The sequence below is a fragment of the Macaca nemestrina genome, chromosome 20, assembly GCF_043159975.1.
Source record: "Macaca nemestrina isolate mMacNem1 chromosome 20, mMacNem.hap1, whole genome shotgun sequence".
Lineage (NCBI taxonomy): Eukaryota > Metazoa > Chordata > Mammalia > Primates > Cercopithecidae > Macaca > Macaca nemestrina.
This window is the reverse complement of record NC_092144.1, coordinates 15601086-15624472: the sequence shown is the minus strand read 5'-3', so window position 1 is coordinate 15624472 and position 23387 is coordinate 15601086. Positions and strand designations below refer to the sequence as shown.

At 54.0% G+C, this 23387-nt stretch overlaps 1 protein-coding gene across 14 annotated transcripts in view; it reads left to right on the top strand.

Annotated features, from left to right (window-relative positions):
- LOC105492908 (epidermal growth factor receptor pathway substrate 15 like 1) overlaps window positions 1-23387 on the top strand; it is a 127216-nt gene that overhangs the window by 89033 nt on the left and 14796 nt on the right. For 4 of the 14 annotated variants that reach the window (XM_011760441.2, XM_011760803.2, XM_071085942.1 and 1 more), the window contains exons 21-22: window positions 445-527; window positions 8749-8881. The exons of 1 other annotated variant lie outside the window; for it this stretch is intronic. In XM_011760441.2, the coding sequence (XP_011758743.1) occupies window positions 445-527; window positions 8749-8881 (216 nt within the window). Of the gene's footprint in view, window positions 1-444; window positions 528-8748; window positions 8882-11979; window positions 12028-14579; window positions 15422-23387 lie in introns of those variants that run through there. 9 more of the 14 variants (XM_011760495.3, XM_011760315.2, XM_071085944.1 and 6 more) reach the window with 5 other exon arrangements.

The following is a 23387-nucleotide window of genomic DNA, read 5'->3' as shown; positions in this document are numbered from 1 at the left end:
GGATCATAAGCGAGTATATCCAGTACTCTAGGCAAATCCCTTCCAGGTCAGAGGAGAAAACACAGCAAAAACCTCTATCCAAAGACACCGCCCTGCATAAATCGTGTGGGTGGCGGGTCACCCTGGAGTTGCTCCTCCCCTCCTGACCCAGTGAGACCCAGCAGGACCCAGGGGCCATGCCCCTACAGCAACTTGTCACTCTTCCGATGACCGTGAATGATGCTGGCCCTCCCAGAGCGGTCATCACGGTGAGAAACCGTCTCGCCGCGCCAGCGTGGGCAGGCAGGCCTTGCTGAGGGACCTTCATGCAGACACGCGTGTCTAATGAATAAATGCAGCCTTCCTGAGTCTCCTGGTTCAGGAGCCATCTAGCATTTTCCCTCCACCCCAGAAGGTGTGTCTCTTAAAGACCTGTAACTCTGACTTTGTTGGTGCCAATTGCAGATCCCTTTGGAACCTTAGATCCCTTCGGAAGTGGGTCCTTCAATAGTGCTGAAGGCTTTGCTGACTTCAGCCAGATGTCCAAGGTAAAGCCCTCCACGGAGCTCCCGCGCCTCTGCTAGTGTGTTTGTGCCTCTTGTCATGGTGTGGGCTGCCAGGCGTAATTGTTCATGTCACGTATGTATCTCCCCGGCACCTTTCAAATACAAGGTTAGGCCTGGAAAGCACCCATGGCTGTGATCCGATGCACTTCAGTCCCTCAGGGTGAGCCCTGACTCATCCCAGTGGCAAAAGTGCCCTGGGCTCCCCCGGCTCCCACTGGTGTCTCACGACCATCGGGTCTCAGATGGTGAAGTGATTGCCATGGCCAAGTAGAAACTCGAGAAGGCGTTGGGCACAGGCGTCTCAAGAGGGCCGTGGGCAGCAGACTCGCAGGTGCAAGGCATCCGGGGAAAGCGGGCCAGCGAGTTTTCGGAGCCGCCCGTGTGACAGAACTTTCGAGGGGTGTTGAAAAGTGAGGGCCAGCCTCCGTGAATAAATGCAGACAGATCCACAGGTGAGGAGTGAACTGTTGAAGGAGGACAGCAGCGAGACTCGTTACCAGACTGGACCCGTCTGCGTCCGGCCCTCACCACACGGTGACCTGAACTCACTGTGACTCTGGTCCCAGACAGCTGTAGGGCTTCTCCAGGGGCTGGCAGTGTGGCTGGAGCTAATCTTTAAGGTAGCATAGAGAATTCAACAGGGAACATCCAGAATGAACAAGTCAAAAAATAACAATAGAAGCCCCTTACGACTGAGGTGCCTTCCAGAAGAAACTGCTGGAAAGTTGGAAATGGGGGCCATGGTGAGTGGGAAAGAGGCCGGGGCTGAGGCACTACTGTGCTTCCTTGTGAATTGTATATCTCCCTGTTTGAGCCAGGAGCGTGTTTCTTTGGCAGGAATGAAGAAAAGCAGGTGAGGTGTGCCCCGTCCCTGACACCTGCATCCACTCTGTCCCTTCTTGGTAGCCCCCAGGCAGGGGTGGATGGGCTCTGTCCTCGGGGGGCTGCAGGGGCCTGCTTTCCTCACACGTTCCACCTGCAGAGGCCCAGGCATCGTCCACGCTGCGGGAAGAGGCAGTGGCCACAAGCAGAATACAGCCCCCTTCCTAGAGCCCATGGCCCAGGTGGTAAGGGGTGGCCGGTGGGGGGGGTCCCCTGGAGCAGCTGGGCCCAGTGTCTGTGGGTGCTGCTATCAGCCTGAAGGTGGTGAGGGGAGGGAGCCCCAGGAGTACCTGGAAGATGCATGCCCCAGGCATGAGGCCCCCTGGGGCTCCCCACCCCGCCGGCCCCATGCCCGGGTCCCCAGGTGCCAGTGTGACTGGGCTGCCCCGTGTTCACTCAGCTGGTGGAGCAAACAAGTCTCTGGGCATCTTGTGGTTGGCAGCGGTCGCAACTTGTGATCACAGAACACAGATTCCGAGAAGCACTTGAGATTCTGTTCAGGTTTTCAAAGACGCGTGTGTGAGTGCCCTGGCGATGCAGCAAATCCCACTTCTGACCGAGGCAGGGTGTGTGTTTATACAGATGAGCCTGGGCAGAGGGAGCCCAGAGGCCCTGGTGTGGCACCCCCTCCTTCCAGCACACGGAGAAGGCCTCCATCCCTTACATGCCACACTGTGACACGGTTTGGGACTGGCCAGGAGGGCACCAGGGGAAGGAGATTTAGGGGCCGCTGCACAGGCTCCTGGGCAGGCAGGAAACCATCTCCCGAAAGCAGAAAACGTTGGCCACACGGTGGCAGCAGTCCCTAAGGCAGGGGTCCTGGTCATTTCTGGTTGTCGCATATGGACTCCTCTTCCTTTGGGAGGCTGGCTCTGGCTTCCTCCTCTCACTGTGAGTGGAGAGCGGGGAGCTAGCAGAACCTGGACTAGGGCCGGGGTCTAATGACCGCCCTCTGCCTGTCCTTGGGCCCTGAAACCAGGGGCTCTTCACACACATGCAGCTGTGATTTCAGAGCTGGTCTCACTTCCTATTGGCGGTGCCAGGCTAGGACAGAGTTGGACGGAGCTGTGGAAAATGGGTCTCCAATACTATCTTGTTTTGATTCCACCGTTCCGTCAGCTGCCTTCATGACACTTGTACAGCCGCATTCTGAGCTCAACCCTGACCTTGTAACTCGGTTTTTCCTTTTTGGTTACCTTTCTGTTTTTCAAGAACAACATTGTGGATATAAATAAAATGCTAAGGGAAATGAAAGTGGCAAGAAGGTGTTTTTTTTTTTTTTAAAAAAAAAAAACAAACCATCATCAACTTTTCCCCATCTGAGCAGGGCGGGGAGGCCCTTTTGTAAGTCCCTGAATTGAAGCACCTTACCTCTGTGTGGCTTTGCTGAGGAGAGTCACAGCCCAGAGTCTAATTCTAGAAGTTTCCTTTGGGAGGCTCCTGGGGCCTGCACTCTTAGTTGAGGCCCCACCCTCACCTGAAGAGATTTTTCTAGACAGTGTCAAACCTACGTGACATCAGCTCGCTTTAAAAACAGACTCCCCAAAGTATGTTTCCAGGGAGCATTTGAGAATAAAAACAAGAGTCCAACTTATTTCACCCTCCCCTGCCCTGAAAAAAAAAAAAAAAAAAGCCATCTGTGAAATATTGGGTTAGTCGTCAGCCCATTTTTAGCAACTTCTCATCGTTTAAAGCTGTGCGTTGATGTTTAGGGCTGCTGTTTAAAAATTCAGTCTTTTGTTTTGAAGCAGTTCTTCAACTGGTGAACTCAAACGTGTGTTTCTCTTAGAGCTGGTTTTCATAGTAGCTTTTTCTGTCTTCCTTTTATTTTAAGCACACTTCACTCTTGCCGAGCCCAGAGAGCCCCTGACAGCTTTACTGAAACCTTTCTAAAAATAGCAACTTTCCTTGAAGCCGCTGCCTGAGTAGGAAAGAGTTGAGTCCCCAAGGAGGCTTCTTGGGAAACTTGAAGTCATGAAAATTGGGATTCGGAAATGACGCGGGCGTTCTGGCGCTAGGAGTGATCTGATTCACTGCGGAGGCAGTGCCAGGCGTTTATTGGAAGCCTGTCGCCTCGCAAGTTGCCGATTGGCCTCGTGGGTTTAAACACACATGGGAGGCGCCAAGCCGGCTTGGCCCGAGGTGTCCCCAGTCAGCCTTGAGGGTCAGGCGGCTCTGATTTGAGTGTGTCACCAGGTCTTACAACTTTGGATGTCCAGGCTGAGTGTGGTTTTACTTTCCCGGGTCTTACTACATAACGCAGAGGGTGGAAAGGCTCACTGCAGCCACTGGGACCGAGGCTCCACTCCGAGTTTGGAGATGTGGCCCAGAAGCCAGCACACGTCTAGGGAGGACAAGGCCCGGCCGGTCACACCACTTCCCATCTAGACTTGCTCGCCTGCCCATCCCAGGCTGCGGGGGACTTGCATGGGTCCTAGGCCCAGGGATGTGTTCCGTGAATGGCAGAAGCACCCACAGACGGGCCAGTGTTCTTTCCCCGATTCTTACCCAAACAGCCGATCCTAAATGGCCCATTTTAAAGCTAAGCCGCAAGCCAACCCTGCCCCTCGTGTCTCAGACAGGCCTGGGGACAGCTGGGGCAGTAGGTGGGGCATTCCCAGATTCCAGTCGCGGCTTCGTACTTGGTGTGATCATTATCGTGTAGTCCATGTGCCAACTTTACCTAGTGCCAGTGGGTGGACGGATGCCTGTCACATGTCACCTCATTCCCTTCTTCCTGGAGCCCTCCGAGCTCTGTCACTCTTGCCATTTTACAGATGAAGAAACCGAGGCACAGGGCATTGAGTAGGTGGCAGGGTTGAGGTTCCAGCCTGGGCAGAACATTCTGCCCAGGATGAGGCCCTGGACCTACAACTGGGGTGGCCCTTGGCAGCTGAGGGCAGCGTCTGGAGGCCCCAGCCTGAGAGGCAGACGATGTGGCAGTCCCAGATCTGCTGCAGACCTGGACCTGCTGTGTGATTTGGGCAGGCTGCGCCTCCTTTGTGTGCCTCAGTTTCCTTGTGTGTAAGGCAGAGGTGCTGACTGTGGGACCCCCTGCCAGGTAACTGGGCCTATTAGGTGAGAAGATCAGCACAGAGCGAGTGTCTCCTGCCTGGGCGGCTCCAGAGGGCGGCGTGAAGCCCAGGGAAGGGATCTGGCGGGGTCATCTGTGCAGGAGCCTTTGGGGCCCCTTCCCCTCCCTGAGGGCATCTGCCTCTGCCCTCGTCAGGGGGACCTGGAATGGGTAGGCTGCCTCTTAGAGGGGTCACCTCCCTGTTCTGTCTCTGATGTGGCTCTGACTGGGCTGAGCAGCCTCGACTCTAGGACTACACAAGGTCCAAGGCAGCCATGTCTGTGACAGGACGCGAGCGGCCCAGAAGGATGCATCTCTGTAACTAGATGCTAGAGGCCTAGATGACTGCATCTCTATAACTAGCTGCCAGAGACACAGGTGGCCATGTCTCTGACTAGACTCCAGAGGCCTAAATGCCATGTCTGTGCAACTAAATGCTAGAGACCTAGAGAGTTGCATCTGTGTGAGTAGATACCTGAGCCTCAGATGGCTGCATTGGTGTGACTGGAAGCTAGAGCCTCAGATAGCCGCGTCAGTGTGGCAGGATGCTAGAGCCTTAGATGGCTGCATCTGTGTGACTAGACCCTGGAGCCTTAGACGGCCATGTTGGTGTGACTAGACACTAGAGCCTTAGATGGCCACGTTGGTATGACTGGACACTACAGCCTTAGACAACCACATCAGTGTGACTAGTTGCTAGAGCCTTAGACCACCACATTGATGTGACTGGACACTAAAGCCTCAGACGGTCACGTTGGTGTGACTGGATGCTAGAGCCTCAGATGGTCACATCGATGTGGCTAGAGCCTTACATGGCCCCGTCTGTATGAATAGATGTTAGAGCCTTAGATGGCTGTGTTGGTGTGACTAGATGCTAGAGGCCTAGATGGCTGCCTTTGCATGACTAGGCACTGGAGACTTAGATGGCCGTGTCTGTGTGACTAGATGCTAGAGCCTTAGACGGCCATGTCTGTGTGACTGTATGCTAGAGCCTTAGACGGCTGCATTGGTGTGACTAGATGCTGGAAGCCTAGATGGCTGCATCTACGTGACTAGACACTAGAGTCTTAGACAGCCGTGTCTGTGTGACTACACGCTAGAGCCTTAAATGACCACGTCTATGTTTTAGATGCCAGAGCCTTAGGTGGCCACGTCTGTGTGGCTAGATGCTGGAGCCTTAGATGGCTGCATTGGTGTGACTAGACACTGGAGCCTTAGATGGCCACTTTGGTGTGACTAGATGCTGGAGCCTTAGATGGCCTTATCTGTGTTACTAGACGCTAGAGCCTTAGGCAGCCACACTGGTGTGACTAGATGCTGGAGCCTTAGACGCCTGCATTGGTGTGACTAGATGCTGGAGACTTAGACAGCTGCATTGGTGTGACTAGGCACTACAGCCTTAGATGGCCACATCTGTGTGACTAGACACTGGAGCCTTAGACGGCCACATCTGTGTGACTAGACCCTGGAGCCTTAGACGGCCACATCTGTGTGACTAGACACTGGAGCCTTAGATGGCTGCACTGGTGTGACTAGATGCTGGAGCCTTAGAGGGCTGCATTGGTGTTACTAGACGCTAGAGCCTTAGACAGCCGCACTGGTGTGACTAGATGCTGGAGCCTTAGACGCCTGCATTGGTGTGACTAGATGCTGGAGACTTAGACGGCTGCATTGGTGTGACTAGATGCTGGAACCTTAGATGGCCGTGTCTGTGTGACTAGATGCTGGAGCCTTCGATGGGCACATCTGTGTGACCAGATGCTGGAGCCTTGGACAGCTGCCTTGGTGTGACCAGATGCTATAGCCTTAGATGGCCACGTCTGTGTGACTAGACACTGGAGCCTTAGACGGCTGCGTTGGTGTGACTAGACGCTGAAGGCCTGGATGGCTGTGTCAGCATAACTAGACACTGGACCCTTAGTCGGCTGCGTCGGTGTGACTAGACATTGGAGGCAGAGGCGGCCATACCTCTAGGACCATCTGCTGGAGGTGGTGTTAGACCTTTTCCCCCATATCTGCGATCTGTTGCATCTGGATTCTCGAGGGAAATCCTGGGAGTGTGCCTTTGTGCTCTTGACCTGTTCTCTGTCTCTAGGCCTGCCCTGCTGGGGAGAAAGTTAAAGACCCCGGGCCCCTCCCTCCATCTCTGCCCCACTCTGATCTTTCTTTTCTATGCTCTTGGAGGAACACATGATTTTTTTTTTTTTTTTTGAGATGGAGTCTCGCTCTGTCGCCCAGGCTGGAGTGCCGTGGTGGGATCTCGGCTCACTGCAAGCTCCGCCTCCCAGGTTCGCCCCATTCTTCTGCCTCAGCCTCTTGAGTTGCTGGGACTACAGGCGCCCGCCACCACGCCCAGCTAATTTTTTGTAGTTTTAGTGGAAATGGGGTTTCACCGTGTTAGCCAGGCTGGTCTCAATCTCCTGACCTTGTGATCCATCCGCCTGGGCCTCCCAAAGTCCTGGGATTACAGGCGTGAACCACTGCGCCCAGCCAGGAACACATGACCATTTTTACCCCTATTTCTGCCCGTTCATTTTGTTTCCTGTCTCAATGTTATCTCTTTGTCCTATAATTTCCTAGTTATTTTGCATTTTTGTAACAATGTGTTTCCTCTGTTAGTAAAAATGTAGTTATTTTCTATTTTATTACACACTTAGTTATTTTCTGTTTTAGTAAGAGTGGTTCCTCATCCATCTTCTGCCCATAGAAAGTGATTTTCTCCCTCCTGGGACACCCCAGCCCCTTCCATCACATGCCTGAGATGCGCCAGCCCTTCTGTGGCTGATGGAGACCCTGGCTCCCTTGTGCCGCACCGGCGCTCCAAGTGAGGGACAAGCATCCCTCCAGGTGGCAGCGCTTAATATCTGCTCATCACAGGCCTGGAGGCAGCAGGCGCCTGGAAGGGTACTATGCTTGCCCTCCAGGTGGGAGAGGCCTGGAAGCCTGTCTCTGTGGCTCAGTAAGCAGTGCGGGCATGGGTGGCAGGAAGTGGCCCCAGGGAGAGCCCTGGGAGAGCTCTGAGGGACGGAAGTGGGGTCCAGCCAGGCTCTGAGCAAGGAGAGGGGTTCCTGGTGGACGAGGTGAGCCGAGCTCCCCAGCAGGAGACCTGAGTGTGCAAAGCATGGAAACAGGAGGCTGAGTCAGCGGCTGGGGGTGCAGTGGGTTCTGGGGACTAAGGAGGCATTGTGAAGGGAGGGGTGACTTCAGAGGTGAGCCTGAAATTCAGGCGGCCGGGGCAGTGATAGAGTCCCTGCATACCTTAATGAGAGCTTGGAGCTTCCCCGTAGGAAGTGCCTACCCACCTACCTGCGAGACATTGCCACTTACCTGCCTCCGTGTCTACCACCCACCTGCCTCCCTGTCTCTACCTGCCTGCCCATCCATCCACCCACCCACCCACCCACCCACCTGCCATTCATTTGTCCATTAATCCACATATATGTCTATCCATTCATCCAGCTACCATTCCATTCATCTACCCACCCACCATCCATTCATCTACCCAATTGTTATAACTGTCTCTGACTGTCTCACTCTTTAAGCTGGAGGATGTGGTCCGATTTGGGTTTGAGGCAGCAGGTGTGGGGTGGAGGATGTGGATGGGTGTGATGGAGGCTGGCTGAGAGTCCAGGCCAGAGGTGGTCAGAGCCCAGTGGAGGCGGTGTGGGCGTGCTGACCAGTGGGGGTGGGCTGGGCATGTGAGGGTGCGCTCCCACCTCGGGTGCTTCGTGTGCAGCCCAGAGGCATGGAGGAGGAAGGTCTGGTGCCAGCTGAACCAGCACCTGGAGCTGCCCATCACTAACTGAAGGTAGTGACCACACCAGCCAGCTCAGTGGGGAGGCGGCACAGCAGGGCATGCGCCAAGCACCACAGCCAGCACAGAGGTGAGGGTGGGGCGTGCCTCTGAAATGTAAGCAGGAGGCCCAAGGGACCCTGCGTGCCAAGTCCTGGAGTCAGGAAAGAGCCAGTGTGCCCCTTGTGGCTGGGGATGCCCTTGGTGCTGGGAGCCCGTGGAGGGATGGGACTGCTCTCTGCTTATCACCCACAGGCCAGAGGGCCCCTGCTGTTGAGGGTGGAGGAAAGCACGGGGCTTGAGAGAGACCCCACATCCGAGCAAGGCCGTGATGTGCAGTCCGGAGGGTAGGAGGCCTCGCCAGGGCCCTTGGAGCATGAGCGTCTGTTCAGTGGACATCCGTCACCTTTGTTTTAACAACTATTTTTGCCTCTCTTTCGTGTCCTCTCTTACAGCCCCCACCTTCTGGCCCTTTCACCTCCTCCTTGGGAGGGGCAGGATTCTCAGATGACCCCTTTAAAAGTAAACAGGACACTCCTGCTCTGCCTCCGAAGAAACCCGCTCCTCCACGGCCTAAACCGCCCAGCGGTCAGTAAGCTTTCTTCTCTCGCAGCCGCCGCCTGCCGGTGCAGGATGGCGGGGGACCAGGGCCCCCCTGCTCACCAGCCCAGAGTAGCAGCAGATGCCGCAGGACCCTGTGTGGGGAGCAAGAGGGTCCTCCCGGCCCAGCCGCCCAGGTCCATGCAAGCGCCATGTGTGCGTGGTGTGTGCCTCCCGCCTGCTGGCCCTCGCCTCGTCCTGTGGGCCCCTGGGCGTCTGGCTCTGTATTGGAGTGCACAAAGCCTTGGCCTTAGAGCCACCCTTGTGACCGGGGGCGCTTCATGCAGCCTCTGCCCGAGCATGTCAGTGCCACCCCGACACCCCGGCTACACTTTAGGAGCCAGTCATGGCCGGCAGCCCTGTGGCCATTCCGGCCTCTTCTCTTCCATCCTTCTCCCTGTCTGTGCTCAAGGAGGACCTCTGGGGGGTGAGGGCAGCAGGAGTCACTTCTTGGTCCAGCCCCTTCCCAGCTGCTTCAGGACTGAGAGTGGAGGGAGCGGGAAATTGTCCTTGGCGGCATCTGATGTGAGGAGGCAGGATGGCTCGGGGCTCCCTTCCGCCCCAGCTCGCCCAGGCATCTAGACGCATGGCTCTGAGGAGGGGGCTTCCTACAGGCCCTGCCCCTCTTCCCCATGGCCGGTGCTACCAATGTCTCCTAACCTTGGCCCTCAAGGATCCCCTGAAGATTCTGAAGCCCTTTAACTCACACGTGGAATTTCTCTCATGTGATAGAGGTAGGCTGGCGGCCAGTTGACCAGACTCTCAAACAGAAAGCTGTTGCTTCAAGTGGCAGAAGGAGTCGCTGCAGCTCCCTGATCCATTTATCTACCCGGTCATTGCCTATTCCGTCTGTGCCCCGGTCTGGGATGCCTCCCATTCTCTAGCCTCCAGGCAGTGTTCCCCACACTGTCGAATTGTGGGCAGCCACAGGAGACCCACACACTCCCAGGATCATGCCTTCTGTTACCCGTCTTCCCTGGACAGGGTGTGCCCCCGAGCCCTTTCCATCAGCTCCAGCGAGGGAAGCGGTGCTCACCCTCCTGCCTGCACTTGCCCCTCCCCCGGAATCTGCCGCTGGCCTCACTTTGCAGCCCCGGTGTCATCGCAGGTCCTGGAATGGACCTAGCAGGCTCCGCGTGCCCCCAGCTCACTAGTTACGAGTGACTCTCGGTCCTGCACATGGGCCACCTGTCAGTAGAGGTGAACATAGGGGAAGTTATTTCTGCAACACCGGCTCTCTCCTCCTGTCCCCTGGGCTGGCCATGGCCTTCTCTCAGGAGTGCCCAGGTTGGCTTTCTCGTGGATGAGTCAGGAGAAAAAGTATGACCAAGTATGGGCTGTGTGGATTTAGAGCAGATTTTCTGTGAACTGTTGAGCAGATACAGATGGGTAAAGAGATCATTTCTGTAAGCCACACATCAAAGACATTTACCATCAAGAGGAGGAAAAACAAAACAACAAAGGGACTCCCTTCCATCTGCAAGAGGCCGCCTGTACCTTACACAGAGGCAGTGGCTCTTCAGGGATCCGTGCTGGCCTCCTGATGGAATGGCAGCGGGCCTCTTCACTTGCCTAAAAGATGGGAGCAGAAGCACACATGTACACACACATATATGCGTAATCACAATGCATGCACACAGCTGGCGCACACACGTGTGCACATTCCCACGTACGGCCATGTATTTTTAATGCATATATGTGCATGCACACATGTACGCTCTTGCATGCACTTGTGTACCCTGTGTACACATCCTCCACGCCTGCAGACACATGCATGCATGCACCTGTTTGCATGTGAACACACGTGCATACAAGTGAGCATGCCTTCACACACATACTGCGTCACGAGTATTCTCGCATGTGCCTGCATGTACGCGTATGCATGCACGCACGCACTCTCCCATGCACCCCCTCCATGCACACTCTCCATGCTTATATGCATCTGCGGACATGTGTGCATATTCACTTGTGAACACACACACACATTCACAGAGATGAGCAGCACGCACTCACATACTGCATTGTGCATGCCTGCACACACACGTGCTCTCATAGATAACAGCTGGGCGTGAGCACCCTCCTTGCTTATATATGTGCATGCATTCATTGAGACATGCACATATTCACATGTGAACACATACATGTATACAGGTGAGCAGTACACAGATGGTGAGCAGTACACAGATACTGCATCATGCATGCATGCAAATGTGCACATGCATGCGCATTCTTTGTGCTTACACACATGTACACACATTTGCACATATGTGCATGTATTCTCATATGGGTGCACACACTTGCCGAGCAGTGCCGTATTTGCTGGGCCCTGAGGAGGAGCCATCCCACTCAACAGCTCACAGGTGCAAAGCTTCATTTTCAGTGTTTCATGGAAACCGCCACCCCCGCCTCCCCACGTACCTAAACCCAGCGCCTTTGAACTTTCCCTCAGTTGTCACCTCCCATTGTGTCTCCCCTGCAAGCCTACCCACCCCACCTTGGCTTCTGCTCTTAGTGTGCTGTGGGCTTCGAAAGCAGAAAAGAATGCTTGTTAAAAGTAGAACGTTTGATACCAGGGGTTTGGGTGACTTCCTTGGGCCAGTTTCAGGGTTGAGGCTTTTTAGGGAGCTGTTGCACAATTTGAGACCCAGGGGGTCCTGGGCTCCTTGGCTAGTGGCGCAGGCCACTGCATCTTTGTTCTGCTGTGGTTGACAGTTGCTGTGCCCCTCGGCGTTCTGCAGAGATATATTAACTTCGACGGGCCCTTAGGAGGCGCCTGCACAGTTCTTTTCGCACTAGGTCCCAGCAAGACCCGTGAGAGAGACAGGCCAGGCCATGCCCATTTCCTGGAAGAGGAAAGGGAGGGGGGAGGTCATGGGGGCTCCCTAAGGTCACGCAGCAAGGTGGCAGCAGGGCCAGGTCTACACCCAGTGACCTGCCTCCTGCCCCAAGATAGGAGTAACGGGAACCAAGCCATGAGCTTCAGAACATTCTCTAAAACAGCAAATGCATGCGCAGCATTTTAAGTCCGGAGCAACTGCAGATCTGTGTGGAGGCCTAAATATTTCTCATTTGATTCTTTTACCCAGAAGCAATGGCTGAACAGAAAAATTCTGCATTGTACACGCTGCTGGGTGGTAGGTACAGACCGTGTGGTGGTTGCCGTTTGAGCTTGCAGCATTATTTGTGCTGTGATTCCGTACTAACCTCTAACAATCAGAACACCGAACACCACAGATGACCCACTGGTTGACCTTTTGATGAGTCATATGTTGGGGAGAAGTGTTTGGCTCTTTGGGGGATTGCGAAGGAAGCTGCTCGCCCTACCCTGGCTCTCTGGTCAAGGGAATCGGAGCCCAGCTCTGCACAATTCCCTTCCCGGTTCCTGGCCACACAGCACAGACCCACGTGCAGCCCAGGAGGCCTCTCTGGTTGTGGGCAAGAGCAGTCAGCAAATGAGTGTCAAGTGAAGTCATGCTCAGAAAGTTTGCCAGGAATACACAAGGCAGATCTCTCGTTTTCTTGGCTTTAAGACAGGAGATAGTGAATGTAGTCTGTGATTTTTTTTTTTTTTTTTTTTAAGAAAGCATAAAGTCCAACATTTTCAAACTGCTGGACTTCATGTTTTCTTAAAAACAAACAAACAAACAAAAAAAACACCTTTCTGCCTTTCTTGCTACCCCAGCCTTTTTCTGCTCAGGGAGACCACACGGCCAGCACACAGTGATGGCCACCTGCCCCTGGTCACTCCAGGGCTTCCCAGATGCTATGGCTTTGCGTAAGATGCATGGGTCCCAGCATGGCTGAGTGAGGAGGAAGGTGAGATGGGAGCCCCTGTGGGCCTGGCGGTTAAGCCGTGAGCTGGTGGAGGCAGACGGACTGACAGAAAGACTGAAGGACCCATAGACTGTCCAGCGAGCAGTCTTAAACATCATGCACACAGCGTGACACCTACACTCATGAAAATCACAGTGAAGGAACAAGCTTTTCTGTCATCTCTCCGCCTGGCAAATCGAACATGTCTGATGTCCCATGCTCTCATCCAGGGTTTGTCCGTCCCAGGGCACCCAGAGGTTTCTAGAGCCCTGCTAGGCCTCTGTACCAGGAAATGGCTGACGTGTGAGGCCAGGACAGGAGAACTGAGGCCGCTTCCTTCTGTCCTCTGGGCGGCCAGTCCTGCTAGAATCCAGCAGACTGCTTGATCAGGCTGGTTTCTGGACGTTGGAGGAAAGGGAGGCCCCAGGTGGGTCACTTAACCTCCCTGAGCCCCAGTTTTCCTGCCCGACCATGGGATCCACTCAGGCCTAGCAGGTGGGTGTGTGGGTGAAGCACCTTGCATGGTGATGTGCCGTGTGTGGTCTGTAGCCCCCATCGCCACCCTGGGGCACAGGGACCGGGACACAAGCTTCTGCCATGGGCACCTTTTCCAGGAGAGACAGGCTGGGCAACTGAGGTGGCTGCACACATTCCGGGAGTCATTAATGGGGCCCTTTTCTCCCTGTGAGGTCACAGTTTAGTGGAAATCTTTTCCGTTAAAAAAAGTCAGCATGCAGGGAGTTGAACGTCAAAGAGGGCTCCAGGGTCCTCTGTGGGTCATTGCTCATACAGGACCAAATGTGAGTTTGGGTCTGAGTCACGTGTGGCTTTTGGTGCTGTCTCTTGTGTTCTAGAGGCTGCAGTTTTCAAATTCCGTGGGAACTGCTTTTTAAATTTTGTTGAAAGCTCAGTTGTGGTGAAATTGACATTTGGTGTGGCCGACATGTGGTGTGGGTGCACAGGCAGACAGATGTTGACCCGGACAGTCACAGGTGGACCCCTCCACCTGGGAACCTGCAGAGGTTCCTCAAGGGAGAGTTCCGGTCACAGCATACACCTGAGTAGCCCACAGTTGGCCATCTGCTCTCAAGGCCACATACTCAGTTCTGTCTCGATCTAAGCCAGAAAGCATACTCTGGGGGACCACCAAGGGCCATCCCTTGCAGCATGCATGGAGCTTTGGTGTGGGCACTTAAGTTCTCCTTGTCTGGAGGTCTTTTCTAGAAAGGTATATCAAGGTATTAAATAACCAGCAGCTGTCTGTTTTGGGCAGAAGAAACTGGTTTCTTTCAGGCAGATGCAGCACAGACCCGGCAGGCCGCCGAAACCTGTCAGTTAGAGTTAGGTTAAAGTTAGCCATGGCACACACCTCCCCCAGGTAAACAATGGTGTATTTTCTGCAACGGACCGGAGATCAAGATCAGTCAGAGCTCACCGCTGAAGAGTTTCTAGGTAAAAGTTGTTGATTTGCAAAGAGAGAAACAGATTTTTTTTTTTAAGTGCAGGAAACGGCTGTGTGGGTGTCAGTGATTGGGCCTCAGCCCCGCTGCGATAGTGGGATCCTGCGACCGGCCCCACCCTTGCCACTTCCTGCCAGCGCAGCCCTGCGTTGCGGTTCCTGCCTGTAGCGCCCGGTGACACCAGCCAGTGCACTTCCACCACTAACCAGCCAGTCACCTTTAACCTCTCCCAAATTTAATGATCATTTTATTACTGCTAATGACCTTTTCACCTCCTAAACAAAGCCACATAGGTGATAGTGATGAGCATGATGTCTTTTCACCCCCTCCCCACAATTGCACTAACGAACAGCTTTTACCTAAGTGACATGAGATCCAGTTTAACCAGCGGCTGTCCTGTTTGATTCGAACAGCTGTCTCACCAAAAGAAGACAAAAGTCATTCTTCCCCTTGCAAAACAAGCCCCTCCCGTACCTGTGTGTGGCGTCCACCCAGGGTGGCCGTGGGTTCTTGACCTCCCTGTGGGGAGTGCCACACAGGATGCAGCCACCGAGGAAGCCCTGAGGTCCTAAGTGCTGCCAGCTCTCCCGCGCCTCTGAAACGCCAGGCCAACATCGAAACCAGGGCTCAGTGACCTCTCCCCGTCATGTGCCCATGTGGGTCCCAAAACCTTTTGTCGATTGCACAAGATCCACTTTAAAAATGGCATTTCCATTTGAACCCTGCGGTTAGCACCTCAGCCTTGAACTTAACTACTTTAATTCCGTTCCCACGATGATCTCAGAGAGATAATCCGGTGGGTACATGTGAAGTTCTACAATGGGACAAGTGGTTCCACCATCTCAAGGGGCCTGGAAAATTCTGGCACTTGCCTGCCAGCCAGGGTGGGGAGGGGGTCCCAAGGAGCCTAAAACGACCAACGAGGCGGAGTCCCTCTTTCCTGCCCACGCCCCCATCCCCCAGCACTGCTGTGGTCAAGGAAGCTTCGGAGCTTCCCTCTGAGCCCTCTGGAAAGTCTGTCCTAGGGCTGGGTGAGACCCGCTGTCAGTGCCAAGGAACGGTCCCATTCTGAGAGGGAGGAATGTCAGCCTTGTATGTTTAAACTGACTGCAGGCAGATTGCCGTTTGGAGCACTTTCTGTTCTGTAAAGACCACTGAGTTTGAAAATAGAAGCATTTGCCTACCTGGGCACACTGTACCCAGAGGCGGATCCAGGGAGTGTTGTGTGACTTGATTATCATCTGGCGTTCAGTGGGGTGCAAATGCTGGGGCCTGGGGGGCTGTGGGGTGGGGTGCAAGCCTAGAGGGGTTGGGCTCCCACCCCAGCATCTGAGTATAGGTGTGAACAGATGGGAGCCGTCGCCCTGGGGACATCGGGTATACCTGCCTTCAGGACACCTCAACCCCTTGCTTGGCGGAGGCTCCACCTGAGGGAGGTGAGGGCCGGGGCAGATGCCTCAGAAGGGGGCTCCGGTTGCAGCTCTGGGCACCGCCTCCCTGCTTTTCTGGCGGGATGAATATGGCCCCTCATCTTTCATTTCTCCCATTCAAAGCCCCAAGTCAGCACCCCTTGCCTGCCACTGCTAACTGCAAAATAGCACATGCACTCGGGCAACGGGGGATCTGACCATAAAGAGAGCAAAAGTGGCAGCCCCTCCCCAGACCTGATGCCTTCCCAAGTGTCCCCCACCATGGGAGCTCCTCGTGGGCTCTGCGCCTCACTTCCTCCCTCCCAGGGGCTCTTTTGGGTCCTTCCATGCACGACCCCTAACCAGCTCTCAGACTCGCTGCACGGCGCTCAGGGATCTTGTTACATGTGGGCAAGGTGCCCTCCCACCCTTTGCAGAGGTGGCATCTGTGACATTGGCAGTCTCCGTAGGGAGGAACAAAGCTGGGCTCCCTTGCTCCGTCAGGGCTCCCTGTGCCTGGCTCATGCATAGATAGCATCTCTCCCTGGAAATCCCCCCAGAGGATGGGGCTGACACCCAGGGGTATTCACGCAGGTTATGTCAAAGGTGCCCGCCAGAGAACAAATGCGATTTTTCAAATAAGGCAGAATTGTGACACCTGCCAGTCTGTATTATTTTTGTCACAAAGACTGGCTTGTGATTTGTAAATTCATTTCCAGATCACATACCACACCCTACACACACACACACACGTGTGCACACGCACACCCTTTTTTTTCTTCCAGGGCTGGAGCAACCCTTGCCTGGAAGGTTTTATGTAAATATCATGGGAGCCTTTTGTGGTAACCTCTAGAAAATTGTTATTTCTCACTTCAAATGATATTTGCCTTTTGAGGACCCCAAAGCACGGCACCTTCTCCCCCGTTTCTTCTTCTTTTAATGGCAAGATGAGGCCGAAGCCATCGGGTTCAACAGCCCCCTGCCCACCTCACACACCTCACAGGGCAGGAAAACACACCGGCCACCAGTGGCTCGTAGTAAATATTTGTTCAGCTTTTCTCAACAGTTCAGAACCAAACCTCATCCTGTTCCCTTCAATGCATGAAGCAGATTTTCTCAAAATTTGGTAAATATTTTTAGTGGAAAATCTCAACGCTGCGATCGCAGGGACCTCAGATTCTTATCTCCCAGGGCTGTGCTGCTTGACACAGCTTTGATCTAAGGCAGAGCGCGCGCGGGGCTGTCGCCTGCAGGACTCCCAGCCTGCGGGTCCCTTATGTAGTCCCGTGTGTTATATTGTAAAAAACGAACTCCCCTCATGCGTCTTAGATGGGAGCCAGAGGAAGACGTTGACGTGTGTTAGGGAAAAGCACTCTTTTTCAAGACAAGTCCCCAGCAGTGATGAGTTTTAGAACCTATACTGTTTTCTCTCTTTCTCCCCTCTCCCTGTAGCTTTTCTTCTGGCAGGATGGGGAGGGAGGAATAAGACATATCAGTGGCCTTGGATGAGCTCTGCTGGGGTGGTGCCCCAGCTGGGCCACTGCTCTCCTATGCAGTGTGACTCAGAAGCCTGGCAGTTGTATGAGCTTCTGTGTTGTGTAGGATGAATGACAGTTGTGGTTGTGTGGGATCACCGGTTGTGTAGGGTGAATGACAGTTGCGTAGGTGTCTGTGTTGTGTAGGGTGAATGATGGTTTTGTGGGATCACCTGTTGTGTGGAATGAATGACAGTTGTGTGGGTGTGCCTGTTGTGCAGGATGAACGAGAGATGTGTGGGATCACCTGTTGCGTAGGGTGAATGACAGTTGTGTGGGTGTCTTGTGTTCTGCAGGATGAATGACAATTGTGTGGGCATCCTCTGTTGTATAGGATGAATGGGTGTTGTGTGAGTGTCCATATTGTGCAGGATGAATGACAGTTGTGTGGCCATTTCCTGTTGTGTAGGATCAATGATGCTTGTGGGTGTGTGTCCCGTGTTGTGTAGGATCAATGATGCTTGTGTGTGTGTGTCCCCTGTTGTGTAGGATCAGTGATGCTTGTGGATGTGTGTCCCGTTGTGTAGGATCAGTGATGCTTGTGGCTGTGTGTCCCCGGTTGTGTAGGATCAATGATGGTTGTGTGTATGTGTCCACTGTTGTGTAGGATCAGTGATGGTTGTGTGTGTGTGTCCCGTCGTGTAGGATAAATGATGCTTTTCTGTGTGTGTTCACTGTTGTGTAGGATGAGTGACAGTTGTGTGATGGTTCTGTGTTGTATAGGATAGCAGCGAAGGTGGGCAGCTGCCCGGACCACAAACCCTTGTTTTGTATTTTTTTGTTTTCTTTTGTTTTGTATTTATCTCTCATCCACAGAACTGCCTTTTCCAAGTGCAGCACTGTGTAAATAGAACCTAGCCAGCATCAAACACATACACACACATACTCTCTCTCTCTCTCTCTCTCTCTCTCTCACATGTTTATTTCTAATATTTTTATTAATCGGATTGATTAAGACCCTACCTCACACAAGCCTTTTATTCTCCTCCTAAGCAAAAAATTTAAACCAAGGGAATTTCCTTTCCAAGATTTTTATAGCATTCGCCGTTTTTAGGGTTTGCAATTGTATATTTCTGTTCAATTGGTTTTTTTATTTTTTGTTTTTTGTGTTTTTTTTTTCTTTTTTTTTTTTTGCACCCAGCTCTTGAGGATGCTTTTAAGCGGAGGGCTTCCTGCAAAGCAAGATAGAAAAGTCAGAACCCCGAAAAACTTTGCTGACCAAGAACACTAGTGCAGCAGAGCCAGCCCATCACAGCCCCGATCCCGGGTGCTAGGGACGTGCGCAACCTCGAGAAGAAGCTTGAGAAATAGCAGAAATAGGAGAATTAAAGAAATTTCTATCAGGGTGGAGCCGGCCACCAATTTTTTGTGTGTGTGTTTTTTTTTTTTAACAGCACACACTGTGGTAAACCATTTGGTTCATATTGTTTTTGCTAAAGTCAGTCCTGTGTGTGGTTTCGGTACACCGCTTGGGTAACTGTTGAAACTGCTGTGGTTTGAAAATAAGTTCTATTTTGCCTTTTCTTCAATCTTGTATCCCTTGCCCCCTGTTAATGAAATCTCCCTGCGGTAGGCAGTCAGCACACCCACGAGGGTCTTTAATTTCATTCGTCTCGATTCACTGCCGTCTGCTGTGGGCCCCGGTAGTTCCCGCCGCAAATATCTAGGAATGATGGCATCAAACCGGGTGCCAGTATGATGCCTGATACCCGGTTTAATGCCATCATTCCCAGATGTTTCTATACCAACTTTTCTGGGTCTCGTTTTCAGGATTTCCGTCCCCTTTTCTGAAATGCACATCAGTAAAGCTGTCTCCTTACTCATGTTTTCTGGAGCCATGAAAAAGTATGAAACCCCGCCGTGGGTGCGCGTTGCAGCTTTTGCTTTAGGGACTAGAGGCACATTAAAGTTACTTTGTCACGTTTGAGATAAGCTACACCTCAGAAAATCGGAAAAAACGATTAAGGAGTTAGCAGAAGTGGTTACATAAAAAGCAGGAACTAGACCTAGAAGGTTTGAAAAATACAGCTGCTAAAAATAAATCGCTGAGCAAAAGTGGGAAGTTTTGGGCTGAGGGCCGTGGCCCTGCAGTGATGCTGGGGGCTTTAATTGCACAAAGCCTCCGGTCATCAGCAAGGTCAAGAGCTGGACCGGGCACTCGGCCGACCTCACACATGTCAGGTCCAAAATCGCCTCTTTGCCAAAGCACAAACACTAACAACTGAGAAAAAAACGGTGGTTGTTGTTGTTTTTTTCCTTCTGAAAACAAGAGGCCAGCAGTTGATATGCCCTGGTTTCGTATTACCATAGTCATGATTTCTAAATAACAACGGTTTCGGCAACAGAGCAAAACCAGGCACAGGCAGTTCTTGGTGTGAACGAAGCTTTTCATCTCCGATCATCTCTGCGTATCAGAAACCTCAGCTTGAAATGGTAGCAGGCAGAATTCTTAACCACTCCTCCCAAAAACCAGTCTCTTTTTTAAACCCCCCAGACCAAGGGAGGCAGATCTTCATTGAAAAGAAGAAGAAAAGCAGCTCAAAAATGACTGATTTATTTGAACCTTCGGTACTGTGGCGGTTGTTCTTGGGGGCCTGGCTGGGGCGTCCTCCCTTTACACCCCTCTCCAGATACTTGCAGATCTGCCTCAGATCATCATTCCCTGCAGGAACGGCTTCGAGAAATCAAGCAGTGTCCATCCTGGACTTGCTGCCCGTCCCAGGGGGCTACACCGTGTCCTGGGACTTTGAGCCTCTCCCCTGGAAACACTTCCTGTTTCCTCTGCTAGAATCTTGCGATTTGATCCATATCACATAGGTATTCGAGGAAAAATAAATAGGCAAGCCGGCACAGTAACATCGCTGTTTCCTGCAAACCAGGAAGGCCAGATGCCTTTATTCCCTTCTTGCTCCCCAGGGTGTTGCTCCAAGGGGCCCCAGGTCCCTGGAGACCTGTGGAATCTGTAACAGGTGGCACCTGGTTCACTAGGACCTCCTGAAGCCCACTGTGGCGAGCCCTGGGCTGGAGGGCACCAGGGACATGGGGCAGTATTGGCTGGCATTTGTATGAGTATGCTGGGCCCGCTATTCACAGAGCTGACCCTCGGCCGTGCCAGAGGCCAGTGCCACGGGAAGCAGACAGAGTGGTGAGGGGCCCTGGCATGGGGGGGCTTTCCCGTGGAGGGAGAGGCTGGGCAGAGGCAGGCAGGGGCTCCAGAGACTGGCTGAGGTCACTGTCTCTCCCCGCTGCAAACCCACAGGCTCTAGGGTGCAGGACACTGTCACATTGTCCACCAGGGCGCCCCTGCCTGTGGCTTTGGTGGCTGCCTGCTCACACTTGCTCTGTCTCAGCCTAAACAGTGGACATGGATTGTCCCGCAGTTCTAGAGGCTCAAAGTCCAAGATCAAGGCGCCAGCGGGGTTGGTTTCTTCTGAGGCTTCCCCTTGGCCTGGCGCATCGTCACATGGCTGTTTCTGTGCATAGATCTGTGTCCTAAACTCTTTCAGTGAGGACGGTCATTGACCCTCTGACTTCATTTTAACTCAGTTATCCCTTTAAATATGCTATCTTCAAATACGGTCATATTCTAAGACACAGGGGTTAGGACTTGAACATATGAACAGTTGCTGGGGGGACACAGCCCTTTGCTTGGATTAAGAAACAGGCTGACAGCAGCCGGTGCCAGGCTGAAGGGGGTGGCCACCGTGCCCCCGCCATCTTCCAGGGCCACTCCTAGCCCCAGGGCTGGGCTGCAGAGCTGAACGCAGGCCTGATGGGGAAGGGGCTGCCATTTCTTCCCTGAGAAGGCCCCCACCTGTGATGGATTCCGGGTGGGAACGCCTTCCAGGCGGAGGGACAAGGCATAGCCGGGAAAGAAGCCCTGGGTTTGGGGGTTCCTGGGGAAGGAGGTGCCACCTGGACGAGACTGGGGTGTCATCCCCAAGTGGGAGAAGCCCTCAGGCAGTCTGGGCAGGGTGCTGGGGCCTACCTGTGTTAAGAGCCCACTTTGCTGGGTGGGTTTGGCTCACAGGGAAGGGAGCCAAGCTGGTGGGTAGCCAATAGGGAGACGAGGCTTCTAGGGACGGGAGGGTGGAGGTGAGGGGCCCTCGCCCACCCTCCATCCTGCTCAGGAGCCCCCTCTGCTCCAGTGGACAGCCTGGGGTTCACAGGAGCCTGCGCAGGCCTCACTTGACCACCTCCAGCCAGAGCTGCCTGCCTGTCCCTTGGGCCTTAGGAGAGGGAAGGGGGCAACTCCTGGAGACCCTGCAGCGAGGCCTTGGCTTCCCATTGGCTCATGCCTGGGACCAGGAGGGGCCCTGCATGGGAGGCGGTCTCGAGGTGGGGGTGTGAGGCAGTTCCTCAAGGCCAGTGGAACCAGCCCGGGGGCTGCGGGCTGGGCCAGATCACCCTGCTCTCTGCAGCCCCGGGGAGGTCAGGGGTAGGAGGAGGCTGCAGTAGAGCTGAAGGTGGGAGGGACATCTGGGGATAGAGAAAGAGAGACACATGGGGACTGCCCTGAGAGGGCAGGCGCTGTCGGAGGGAGAGGGGCCACATTCCTGTCCTGCCCGCGTGGGCTGGGTGCTACCCCTCTAGGGAAGGGTCTCCAGCATGGCTTGCCCACAAGTTTTGGCAAAGATAGTCCGTGTGCGCCCCTTCCAGATCCCAGGCCCCCCTTTGCTAACTGGGCCTTGGGGCTAACAGTGAATTGATTTGAGGCCACAGGAGGAGACTGATACCAGGCCTCGCCCTCCCGCCTTTCTCATCCATGTGAGTCCTAATAGAGCCCAGGACAGCTCTCCCTCCAGCCCCGAGGAGGGGCCTCTTAGATGGACTCACACAGACGGGGAGAGTCTGGAAGGATCTCCTGCAGCCGGTGGCCAGAGGTCAGCCAAGGATGTGACGGTGACCCTGGTGGAACCCTGTGGACAGGCGGGGGCAGGCAGGCCGCAAGGGTGGGCTGTCGGGGAGTTTGTCTCCGAGTCCTTCTGTGCAAACCGTGGGAAGGAAGATTTTTTCCTTGAATATGCAAAAAGAAAGCAGCAGTCCTTATGCTGGCCCAGAACTGCCGGTCAAGAGAAAAGTGAATTTCCGTTTGCAGAAGTAGGGCTACAGGCAAGGGGGGGCTACAGGTCAGGTTCTCACTGGCCCACGCAGGGCACAGCGGTGCAGGACACTGAGTGGGAGCAGACTCCTGGGATCCCAGGAATGTCACCTTGTTTGGCGCCCTCCTCCTCATTTCCACTTCACAGATAAGGAAACCGAGGCCAGCTGGGAGGAGGCACTTTCCCTTGCCGAGGCCCAGAGCTAAAGGCAGCAGATGCGGGCTGTAGCCCCAGAGCCCACAGGGACACCTGGGGCCTCAAAAATGAGGCCTGGGATGGCTGATCTGCTGCGGGAACACAGGGAACGGCTTTAGATCTGGGCATGCAGAGGGACCGAAGATGGCCTGTGTGAGCTTGTTCTACCAGATGAGGAAGGCAGGCGTCCCGGGCTCAGGTGGTGCGCGGGGCAGGTGTGGCTGGGAGCCAAGGTGCTCTCTGGAGGTGCAGCCAGAGATCCAAGGTCAACCCTGGAGGGGCAGGCAGTTCCTGGTTTCTTTCTAAACATTAGCCTCGAAACTTCCAGAGTTAACACTGGAATCGCGTTACATGTTATTGAGCCTCCAGTCTGGGGTGCTGCATGGACCACATTGAATGCCCAGGGACCCCGCTGGGCAGATAGAGGGGTGTCAGACAGGAGCATGGGGTCAGCCCGGCTGGCCTGCAAACTGCAGATGCTAGAAGGCCTGGCAGGTGGGACCTCCCGTCACCAAGCAGATCTCAACAGGCCTCTGCTGCTTGGTGGAATGTTCTGGTACATTGGCAGTATGCACTGGGAAAAGCCACCTGTCCTCAGGCCATGTCCCTCACACAGTCTCATTTTCCTCCACTTCTGAACCCTTCTTTCCCACCTCCCTGTCAAGATACGCCTTGCCGGGACTGGGCGTCCTGGAGTTCCCTGCTTGGCAGAAGCCCAGAAAGGCCCAGGCGAACCCTGCCCCTTGGAGCCGCCAACACCAGAGGGACAGAAGTGGGGGCTAAAAAAGAACTTAAGGCCAAGCGCAGCACTTTGGAAGGCTGAGGCAGGCATATGACTTGAGGCCAGGAGTTTGAGGTTAGCCTGGGCAACATGGCAAAATCCCATCTCTACTAAAAATACAAAAATTAGCCACGCATGGTGGCTCATGCCTGTAGGAGGCTGAGGTGGGAGGATCGCTTGAGCCCTGGAGGCCAAGGCC